This window comes from Lissotriton vulgaris, unplaced genomic scaffold (genome assembly GCF_964263255.1).
Source record: "Lissotriton vulgaris unplaced genomic scaffold, aLisVul1.2 SCAFFOLD_423, whole genome shotgun sequence".
NCBI classification, from domain to species: domain Eukaryota; kingdom Metazoa; phylum Chordata; class Amphibia; order Caudata; family Salamandridae; genus Lissotriton; species Lissotriton vulgaris.
The window spans coordinates 375464-387634 of NW_028247221.1; the positions used below are offsets into that span (position 1 = coordinate 375464).

The 12171-nt window shown below is 40.5% G+C and overlaps 1 protein-coding gene across 1 annotated transcript in view; it reads right to left on the reverse strand.

The window, feature by feature from the left end:
• The window catches only part of LOC147665210 (spermatogenesis-associated protein 1-like), a 349586-nt gene extending 338944 nt beyond the window's left edge, over positions 1 to 10642 (reverse strand). The window contains exons 1-2 of the mRNA XM_086949670.1: positions 10622 to 10642; positions 10239 to 10342 (exon numbers count right to left, since the gene is read on the reverse strand). Of these exons, the coding sequence (XP_086805796.1) occupies positions 10239 to 10342; positions 10622 to 10642 (125 nt within the window). The remainder of the gene's footprint in view (positions 1 to 10238; positions 10343 to 10621) is intronic.
• Between the last annotated feature and the right edge of the window lie 1529 nt (positions 10643 to 12171).

The following is a 12171-nucleotide window of genomic DNA, read 5'->3' on the forward strand; positions in this document are numbered from 1 at the left end:
TTTTGTCATTTTTTACTGCAGTTTCATACTCTTCCCTGATATCCCCTGACTCTGAGCAGCCCTGCTTTGACAATAGCCTGATGTAATACGATCTATTGGTAATCACCCTTTCAACCATCTATAACCCTGTATAAGACATACATGGATCTTCATGACCAATTTGATTAATTTATTATTATTTTCTGGTCAGATTGTCCGCCCCACTTGATTTCCCACCGTCCTGATGAAGACCCTCTAGCAAGGTCGTAGCCAGTACCTGCAACTACTTTGGGTCGAAATGTCGACACACTCTCCCTCCCCTCAGCTTCTGTCATTTGCCAGTTTTGCCTTGTCCATTGAAGCATGAGATTGTTTTGATTTATTTGTGAACTGCTGGTCATTTGCCATTTTATGTACTAAGGCACAAACTGACTATTAATTTGTCACGTATTCAGTTTCAAAACACTTTCCATCACCACCCTGACCCTTCCTTTCCTTTAGGGGCACTAAGGGCCAGATGTAGGTAATTTTTATTTTCCGACCTCTTAAATACCGAGTCATACCGACTCGGTATTTCAGAGGTCGGAAAATAAAAATACCGAGATGTAGGTAATTGCAGATGTGCAATTACCGAATCGGAAACAGTCGGTAATTTCCGATGCGGTAAATACCGACCAGTTGATGCCCATGCATTCCTATGGGCTTTGAAGCCCATAGGAATGAACGGGCATTTACCGGTCGGTATTTACCACATCGGTAAATACCGATAGCCACAAGGGTGCAGGGGGTGTCACTTTGACACCCTCTGGCACCCCCAAAAGAGGCTCGGGTGCCATGTGGCAGGCATACCTGCCCTAAGGGCAGGTCTGCCTGTCATATGGCATAGGTGTGCATGCACACATGTGCATGCACACCTGAAACGGTATTTTACCATCAAGTATTATTTGATGGTAAAATACCGATTTTGTACTGCTTGTGGGACTCAGAAGAGTCCCACCTACATACCAATTTACCGGTATCCATAATGTTACCGACTCGGTATTTTACATACTCGGTAAATTTACCTATCGGTAAATTTACCGAGTCTGTAAATTACAGGGACCTACATGTCAAATTGCTTTTACCGGGTGGTAACGGCCGAATTCGGCCGTTACCACCCGGTAAAAGCCTACCTACATCTGGCCCTCAGTGTGTGTATATATATTTATGTATTTTATGAATTATTTGCAATTTATTGCACTTGCTGGTTGTGATTAAAAACAATGCTGCAAACTTTCCTTGGATTTAAATTATAATCAATTGATATTGCTATTGCTTTATATTGCTCTTTCTTTGTTCTGGGACCACTTTGTTTGTATCATCACCGCTACTTCAAGCTGGCAATGACTCTTGCTCTATCTCCACATCTCCTGTCATGTAAGTGGAGTAATAATGCAATTTTCTGAACAATCTTTCAATTTCCTGTATTTTTTCACCTCACGTTTCATTATACTACAAGGGTTCTCTTGCAGAACATGTTTTTCTGCTGCTTTTTTCCACATGCTTTCCTCCATAAGATGCCTTTTTTACCAAGCAGTACTCTAATATGAACAGCTATTTATCTTTAACCCTTTGAGACATTCCTGGTGTTTGCAACTTTCCTCTCAGCTCCACAGTAATTTATATGTCATCACTTTGGGAAGCTGTGTCTCCGTACTTTTTTTGGTTTACCTGCTCTATAGGCACCAATTGTTTTTTTGGTGTTATAGCCCTTTTTCTGTCATTTGACTTCTCCTACCTTGTGTACTTCACCTCAAACAAGATATATTTTTCTATATATGGGCAAATTGCGTAAACCTCAATTTGTTTTTGTCTCTACTAAGTCTCCTCAAGAGGCACCTTCTTCAACTATTTCAGGTATCTCTACAACTGTGGCGCAAATGGCTGGTCTTGCTCCAAATCGGTCTTCCTCAGCACAGTCGACGTCCACTAAGGCTTCTCCTTCTAATGTTTCTTCTAAAGGCCTGAAACAAGAGCCTCCATCTCCGGATAAACAACCCTCTGCCATTTCTATGGAGTTAATTCTAGAGGAGATACGCGCCCTTCGCCCTTTTGTGAAGGAAACCAACAAAGACATGCAAATTTCAAAAGACAATTGGGCGTCTATGGATGCCAGGATTTCTTCTGTGGAACAACAAGTCTCGACGGTACAATCCAATTTTCAACTCATTTCCTCTCTGGAGAAATATTGTCCTTCTAAAAGAGACTCACCTTAATGAACTTGAATCCCTTAAATTAAAACGGAACTGGGTCGGTACAGTTCTTTTCTCCCCCTCTAATAACAATAAGAATGGAGTTGCCATCCTATTTCATAAAAAGTTGAAATGTAAAGTTTTGTCGGAAGAAAGGGACACTGATGGTAGATGGATCCTTGCTAATCTACTAATTAATGCAATTCCTTTAACTGTTTTTAATGTCTATGGTCCTACCCAACCTGATTGTATATTTTGGCCTTCTGTTACGAGTAAATGTATTCAACATAAAAATGATTTATTCCAGTTAGGTGGAGATTGTAATGAAATTATGGACCCATTTCTTGATCGCAAGTCCACAGTACGATTTACACAAGCCTCATATAAAATTCCTTAATACCATTTCGCAAACACATCTCACAGATTCTTGGAGACTCTTACATCCAGACACTTTGGACTACTCTTTCTTTTCTCCTCCTCACACGTCTTTTTCTCGACTGGACTATATTTTTCTCTCTCAATCCTTATCTCAGAATTTACTCTCTTCCTCAATTGAACCTATTGTTATTTCTAACCATGCCCCCATTGTGACACACCTTGATTTACTCTCGCCTCATCCCAAATTATCTAGTTGGCGTTTCAATTGTGCTCTTCTTTTGGAACCTAACTTCTCCTCCTCATTTCGCTCCTTTACTATTGATTTCTTTCAACTGAATTCTGACCCTACTACACCTCCTTATATCCTTTGGGATTCCTATAATCTACTGCAAGGGGTTTTATTATTGATTTTGTTTCCAGGAAGAAGAAACAGTTTCTTCAGAAATGTAAACTTTCCCTAACACATATAAAACAACTAGAACATCAATTTTACACCTCGTCAGATAAATGTATGTCACCAGATCTTCTCCGTACTAAAATTGACTAATAAACTCACGACTGATAATGCATCTTCTATTCTTCTCCTCCCGTTATTATGGTGGACGTAATAAATCTGGTAAACCTTTGGCTAACTACCTTAAATCCCGTAAAGAACGCACTCTCGTAGACTCCATTTACTCTTCTGACAATATTCTTCCTAATAAAGATAAAGACATACTTGACCAATTACAATTGTTTTATCAACGGCTCTCCTCCTTACTCCTCCCTTATTAAATCTTACATTGAGAAACTCCCCAAACTTTCTACTTCCCATCTCAATGTTCCTGCTCTTGAACTTGATCTCTCATTACAAGAACTTTCTACTGCTTTATCTTACCTTACTAAAGGTAAAACACCGGGCCCTGATGGTTTTCCTGTGGAGTTTTATTTACATTTCACTGATCTTTTATTACCCAAACTTCTGTCACTTTTCCAATCATTCTATTCTTCTGGCAAAGCTGAAGGTTCTTTTCAAGGTGCTACCATTTGCTTGATTCCGAAAGATAATCGTGACCCTAAATATTGTAAGAATTACCGTCCAATCTCATTAGTTAACTTTGATTATAAACTTTTTGTTAAATTACTTGCCTTGCGTTTAGATCTCTTTATGCCTCATCTTATTGGTAAGGAACAATGCGGTTTTGTTAAGGGTAGATTTACCTTTGACAATTCCCGGCTCTTTCTCAATGTTTTGAATAAAGCTTCTTCCTTTTCAATTCCCTTAGCTGCTATTTCTGTTGATACAGAGAAGACTTTTGATAGAGTAGATTGGTCCTTTTTTTTGCTTCGTTACGTTGGCACTGTTTCGGTCCAAAATTTATTTCTCTTATTTCTTTGTTATATTCTGCCCCCAAAGCTTCAGTCCTTGTGAATGGTCAGCTTTCTTCCTCCCTCACCCTCCAAAGAGGTGTTTGTCAGGGTTGTCCTCTCTCAGTCAGTCAGTCAGTCAGATTAGCTTTATTCGATTTTGGTTCAAAATCATAAAAGCAGCAACAATACATAAATAAAGACCTTAACATTTCATTACAAAGTTAATATCAACTATTAAAACAGGATTAAATAAGTATGACGGATCAGCGAATCAATATAAAACATTTCATTATCAAGTAGGACAACTCTAAAAACAAAAAGGGTCATGCATACAGTGCCACAAAATAGCTTAAGGTTCAGGGGAAGAACATCAGGCAACCTATGTCAGCAATTTACTTATTAATTGCATACTACCGTGTCAATTAAGCTAGTACTCATGAGTGGCCTCTTTGTAGTTGGTTCTCAGAAAATACAATTTTTAAACAGTGGTTCAAATCTATTAGAGGCTAGAAGGTTAGTGGTGCTAGGTGCACAAGATCCCCTTCCCCAGGAGTTGTATTTCTTTGCAGTTGATCTTTGTAACGGGATGTGTAGGAAGCTCGGGTAGAAGTCTTGCAAGTCCCAAATACAAATGGGGCCATCTCCTTCTTTGGGCTGGCAAAATCGTAAGTAGGGGACGATGTTCCTATTCTTAAATTTAATTAACACCAGGTCCTCAAAGATGTCTTTGGGCAGCGTACCTAACCACCCCACCCTCCTGACGCTCAGGATTCCACCATCTAGATCAGGTGGCAAAGGTCTGTTGTTCTGTAGCCAAAAAATAACCTTATTTAGCAGGTCCTGATGTGTTTCGTGTTTTCCCTGGCTAAGTGCAGGGACCCCAGAGAGGACAGTCACATATAGGGCGGCTTCAGGAGGTAGGTTAATACGTGGCATTCTTTCTGGATTGGCTCTGGACACTGTAATTTATTAACGCGGGTTTTAATGCTACTTTAGGGCCTGTTGCGGTAGGTGTATTAAGAGGTAGTAATTTAGTTTGAGCATTCTTACGTTTAATTGACTTAAACTTTTCGGGGGTAATGGGAGGATTAGGGCAAATGGGAATTGCCATCTTATTGGTTGGTGGAGAATTCCTTTTAATTATTTTCTCAATGCTGGACAGGGCATTGAGCTCCTCCCAGAAGGACATGTTTTATATACAATACGCCAAAAAGCGTCAATAAGCAGTACAGTGTAAGTCAATAAGAAAAGTGCGTCTCTATACCTCCTCCAATGGAAAAGTCAAGTGGGGTGGCCCGTCCCGTCCTCTTCTGGCCTCTGAGGGCCGTAGAGGGCCCGCCCTTTGCCCGGGCTTAGCCCGGCTGGTCCCGCGCGCGTCCCGCGACGCGGAAGGTGTCTCACCCTTATCAGCGTCTCCGGGCGCGAAAGTCCGTGCAGGTGGGCGTGTCTGCTCTGGTGATCCTGGGAGCTGTAGTCTCCCCCTACGGCGGCCGCGGGATGGGGTGACCGGCGGCAGGGGAGAATAACAGCAAGAGTGGCAGCAAGTTGCAGCAAGTGCGGGTAGGTGCTTGACGCGGTCCCCGCTCCACCCAAGGTGTCTCTCCCTTATCAGCGCCTCCGGGCGCGAAAGTCCGCGCAGGTGGGCGTGTCTGCTCTGGTGATCCTGGGAGCTGTAGTCTTCCCCTACGGTGGCCGCGGGATGGGGTGAGCCGCAGCAGGGGAGACTAACACCAAGAGTGGCAGCAAGTGCGGGTAGGTGCTTGACGCGGTCCCCGCTCCACCCAAGGTGTCTCTCCCTTATCAGCGCCTCCGGGCGAGAAAGTCTGTGCAGGTGGGCGTGTCTGCTCTGGTGATCCTGGGAGCTGTAGTCTCCCCCTACGGCGGCCGCGGGATGCGGTGAGCGGTGGCAGGGGAGACTAACAGCAAGAGTGGCAGCAAGTGCGGGTAGGTGCTTGATGCGGTCCCCGCTCCACCCAAGGTGTATCTCCCTTATCAGCGCCTCCGGGCGCGAAAGTCCATGCAGGTGGGCGTGTCTGCTCTGGTGATCCTGGGAGCTGTAGTCTCCCCCTACGGCGGCCGCGGGATGGGGTGAGCGGCGGCAGGGGAGACTAACAGCAAGAGTTGCAGCAAGTGGCAGCAAGTGCGGGTAGGTGCTTGACGCGGTCCCCGCTCCACCCATGGTGTCTCTCCCTTATTAGCGCCACCGGGCGCGAAAGTCCATGCAGGTGGGCGTGTCTGCTCTGGTGATCCTGGGAGCTGTAGTCTCCCCCTACGGCGGCCGTGGGATGGGGTGAGTGGCGGCAGGGGAGATTAACAGCAAGAGTGGCAGCAAGTGGCAGCAAGTGCGGGTAGGTGCTTGGCGCGGTCCCCGCTCCACCCAAGGTGTCTCTCCCTTATCAGCGCCTCCGGGCGCAAAAGTCCGTGCAGGTGGGCGTGTCTGCTCTGGTGATCCTGGGAGCTGTAGTCTCCCCCTACGGCAGCCGCGGGATGGGGTGAGCGGCGGCAGGGGAGACTAACAGCAAGAGTGGCAGCAAGTGGCAGCAAGTGCGGGTAGGTGCTTGACGCGGTCCCTCTCTCTCCATTTCTTTTTATTTTAGCCCTTGAACCGTTTCTCACTTCCATTCGTAATAATAAGTCTATTTCTGGCTTCCCCTACGGTGCTGATCAATTAAAGCTCTCGGCATATGCATATGATATCCTTCTGTTTATCTCCAACCCAGAATCGTCTCTCCCTCCCTCCCTTACTATCTGAATTTGATGACTTTTCCTCCGTCTCGGGCTATAAGATTAATTCCGACAAAACCGAAATTCCTCCTCTGACAAATAGTTGTCTCCCACATATGTTTTCCTTGACTGGCTTTGCTTGGAGTAGCACAAAGATCAAATATCTTGGAATTTTGTTTTCCAAATCTATTTCTTCCCCTATCACAATAAATATGTCTGCAGTTTTATCCCAAATTGAGAAATTATTTTCCTCATGGAACCCCCTTTTCCTTTCTTGGTGGGGTCGACTCGACTCTATAAAAATGATGATTGACCCTATTCTTATTTATATTCTTTCTATGTTACCTATTCATATCCCGGCTCTTTATTTTAAACGCATTGATTTTTCTCTTTCCAGATTTCTCTGGAAAGGTAAAAAATCTAGAATTTCTTTGGTTACCCTTCGTAGATCCAAATTGAATGGTGGTGTTAATTTTCCAGGTTTTCGTCTCTATCATAAATCTTTTTCTCTAAGACAAGCTTCCCATTGGCTTTCTCCTGACACTTCCTCCTTTTCTCCTCTTTGGCTCGATATTGAACGTACTTTGTTGCTACCCTTTTCTTTCAAAGAAATATTGGGATTCTCTACCAAAACTCCTTCCACCTCACTCCCTCTGTTTAAACATACTTCTTCTCTCTTAAAACCTTGCTCTTTTCGCATGACATTTCGCGGGAATCCTTTCTAAATACTCCAATTTGGTATAACTCTCTCATCCTCTTTCGCAACAGACCCATTTGTTGGACATCTCGGAGATTAAAAGGTATTATGTGGGTCAATCATCTTTTTGACGGTATTTCACCCCGTTCTTTCCCTCAATTTCAACTTTTGTTCCGCTGTCCTCATTCTTTCTTACATAAATTTACTATTCGCATGGAGATAATTCTAGATCGTTATTACTCCCTTCCTTCTGTGGCTTCAGTACCTCCTCAATCTCCTCTTCTTGTTATTCTTTCTACCCTTCCTAAAGCATCTTTAATTTATAAGTTCTTTTCCTCTCCCAACCCTGAACGTACTAAAACCAAGGTGGAACTTTCTTGGGAACATGATTTTGATTGTACTTGGTCTGTCACTCTCTGGGACAAACTTTGATCTAGATCTTTGAAGATTTCTCGCTCTGCTTCTCTCACTCAATCCTTATTTTTTCTATACCATAGACTTTATCTCTCCCCTCTCTCTCTATCTCGGTTCTCTTACTCTTCTGATTCTAAATGCTGGACCTGTGGTTCTTTAAATGCTGATCTCTTCCATCTATTTATTCTCTGTCCTCCTGTATCTTCCTTTTGGAATAAAATATGGTCTTATCTTTCTCGCATTTTCACACTCTCTCTTCCTTGTTCAAACATTCATCTCTTTCTGGGCAGTCTATCAGACTCTTTAGATCTTCCTCCACATTCACATGGACTTTATGATCTCATGCTAGCAGTCGCGTTCCAACACAATTCTTCCAACTGGAAATCCCTCTCAAACATTTCAATACAACACTGGTGGAACTCCTTATGTCATTTTCATAGACTTGATGTTGCCTTTACTTCTTCTTGTAAACCACGATGTAATGTGGACCTTTATTGGTTACCCCTTACCACAAACCTAGATCAATTAGCTCGTACCTTATCCGACCATACCACCTCAGAGAATTTCTAACCTCCTTGAAGGACTTTTACTCTCTCCTTCTTCGTTTACTTGTTGTTTCTTTGAAATTTTCCTATTTCATACCACCTTTTACATATGTATTCTGTTTTTTTTCTTTTTGATCGAATATTTCTTCTCATAGTTGGAATTGCCGCTACTCTTTATAGTACTATTATTCTACTGAAGCATTCCTTTTTCGTCCCCCCTTCCCTCCTCCTCCCTTCTAACCTTAACATCCCATAAAATGCCTTTATTTTTCTGTTATGATATTAGCAATGGCATTGCTTCAGATTTTGTTTTGCATTATTTACTTCTTGCTGATGTCTATTGTTGTTTACTATTTTATGCTCTTAATAAAGCTTTCAAACATGAAAAATAATTCAATTAAATTCTTTTTTTTAGTGCAGTTCCTACCAAAAGGTATGGGAGTTGTCACAGCTCCCCATACAGGTATGTAAACAAAAGATGAAGGCCACAAGGAGAGAAGACAAGGCACTGCAGCCATTTTGAATCGGGTGAGCTATCTCTTCAGTTTTTTCTGCTTTGCGGTGAACAGTCACAGCATTAAAGCAATCAGGAAAGCAGTATTCTTGAATGGTCTGTGAAAATGAAGTTAAATTTGCATAAGATATTTGACCATGGTTATCAGACATTAGATTTGCTTTCCTGGTTTCGCCTTTAAGTGAATGCGTACCCAACTGAGTGTAGGAGATGAGCCTCCTTCTGCTGGCATGGTGCTAACACGTTTTGTAATGTGTTTTGCATTGGGCGCTTAACACCATCGATGCTACCATATATTCCCCCTCCTGCGCTGCATTTTTCAAAATCCCATGTTATGTGATAAGGTCAACTCGTCATAAGCACAGGGCAGGTAAAACCCATGACGAGTTGACCTTGTCACAAGCATGGAAGTGGTTAACAAAGCATTCTTGTCCTAGAGGAGAATAGAAGTGCATTTGTCATCCTTTAAGTTTTACCCCTTCGTTTTCAAAGCTTCTTTTGGCCGTGTTGCCAATAGAGGGGAATTCACCACTGGGAAGAGAAACTTAGCTGTTCAGACAACACCTGAAATTACTTTAGACTTGCTGCACATTTAGGGTGTTCCGCCCACCACCATTTGTGGTGGGACCATGTCCATGCAAGGCCTTGTGTAAACTTTGGTCTTGTATCAAAACCAGTGACACACTTTGATAGCACATCAGGAATATTTGAAATGTGAGTACTGGAAATTTCGCCACAGTTTCTGAGTACAGTTCCAGTTCCCACATTCATGTCACTGACTCCACCATAGCAGACTATTACAATGCAATTGGCATCACAGTCTTTTTCCTGTGAGGTTGCTCGCATTACTGGAGAAAAAAAGCTTGGCTGCTGTGGAGGCGCAGTCAATATCATGCAACTATCATCCATCTGTTTAGAAGAGGAACTTTCTCTGCCACACCAGCAACCTTTCAGTCCACATGGAATGTACATAATCAAATCCTTAATGTAAAAACAGCTATTAAAAATAAGTTGTTTGTGATCTTGAGGAAAGAGCAGCAAAGTCCCTCATATCTGTTCTACTAATAAAATTCAATAGTATGGGGATATTGAGGAGTATTCTTTTCTGTGATTAGCCATTTGGTAGCACTGCATTGCACGCTATGAAGAGAAGCTTATAGTACACTCAGACTGGCCCAAGGACGACGCATATTGCAGAGCAGAGTAATGGAATCCATTTACATAACTAAACACATATTTCTAGATAATTTAACTTCATGGAGTCTACTTAAATAAAAACATTTCGTGTTTAAATTGCCAAATTGTCATTAGTTTTATGTTGCTATAAACACTTAGAAGTATATTTATGTCCAAAAACATACAACATGACACTTTTCATCAACATTATTTCAGAAACTACAGCTCACCTTATAAATCCTGCAGAAATGAATTGACTGATAACATCACTAGAAACTGTGTTTAATTTTGAATTCCAAAGATCTTCAGGTACATATAAAACATGAAGCTCCAACTAAGAGAAGGAGAGAGTGGCACTAGTTAAATCAAACATACAGTATCGAAACCTATAGGTTTTTAAATGCAAACATGTGCAAACTATGACAGAGTATTTTCTATTTCTAAATAGAAGGATTATTTTAATGTAATAATTTTGATTGAGATATTGACATGTAAAAAATGGCTCATAAATATGCATATATGAATATACTTATATATACAGAGAGCGATAATTACAAAGTGCCATATCATAAATGCATATATTTGTTACAGTAATGCTAAACATAAATAGTACAAGATACAATATTGACTGCATACGTGAAGATTTTGAAATTTTCAAATATAGAAATAAATGTTTAAGAAAATAAGAAAAAAAATCAATATAATTTAAAGCAATGATGTGGAAATGTGTCTTTGAATCTGTATTAAGAGACAGGTAGTCATATAGGGAGAAAAAAGAAATAGAACAGAATAAGAATGAAATGAATGACAGAAAGAAAGAATATGATTAAGGAGAAGTTCTAAATACTGAAGGTCTGTGATAAATAGAATATACAGTTTATAATAATGTGGCAAGAAGGCAAAAAAGCATAAATAAGGCAATAAGCCTTTCATAAAGGGAAAACCAATATATTAAAACATGTGTTCAATAAGAATGGTATTATTGAGGTTATGGGTAGCTATAAATATAGTATCTCATTTAGTTGACACCAAACCAGTTCCCAAAATGTATTACATGAGCAACACAGAGTATTATGAGAATTTGAGAATGAATTCTGAGTAAAAAGTAGTATGTTAAAGATGAAATACAAAGTATGAGTCATATTAGATGTTACAGAAGTATTAAACAATTTAGACAAATACTATTCCCTAAATGTGTTGACTATATAATATGCAGATCTAGTTCCTATCAAGAATCTGCAATCAATTTCAGTTTGAGATATTGAGTTGTTTGCAATTCTCTATAAGGAAAGCAACTGGAATTATGTGGTAGGTAAGGACCAACCAATGCAGCAGGTTTGGTTTATCTGTACAGCAAAAAAAGGCAAAGTATGCAGTTTTATGTGGCACATTCTGGGCTTACTTTATCATTTTGATATTTATGCACATAGTAATGCTATCTAGGCAAAGATTGCATCTTATTAGAACCCGTTTAATACAAGAATACTGCAACAGGCAATTGAAAGATGACCAGTCAACTTTTGCTAAGGGCCTTCCACTGAGCGAAATCAAGTGTTACCACGATTTAGAAATTTTAGCTCAGTTTCAGCTAAAAACTACTTTTTGTTACAATCTGCCGATTAAACAGCAGATGATGAATTATGAGGCAAATGTGGCAAACCTTTAACTATACAGAACATGCTGCAGCTGCAGAAACATATAATTCCAGTGGCACTGTCTATAAGTAACTACAGTTCTTAATCTTAGTGATTCATAAACAATAGTAGCATTATTGTGATTATTATATACATTAGTTCCTAAAGCCTCTGAGGAGATTAGTGTATCAGATATACTATTAGTTAAAGCTGGATATCAATAATAAAAATAATTTAGTAAAATAAAACGGATTTGTAACTCAGAAAAAGTTAAGATAGTATTATCATAAAACAGGTGGGATACTATGAATATACTTCTGTCATTCCAGATCACAAGAAAATCCCCTTTCAATTTATATTCATGCAATTATTGTACCATACAGATGGAAGGATTTTAAAATTTAGCTAACAACTTGTCCAAAACATTAAATACATAAACATAGAAGAAGGATAATTTACCAGGCAAGGTAAGTTAGCTAATGTGTTAGATCAAACATATTTTTATTGAACACAACTGAATTGAATACAA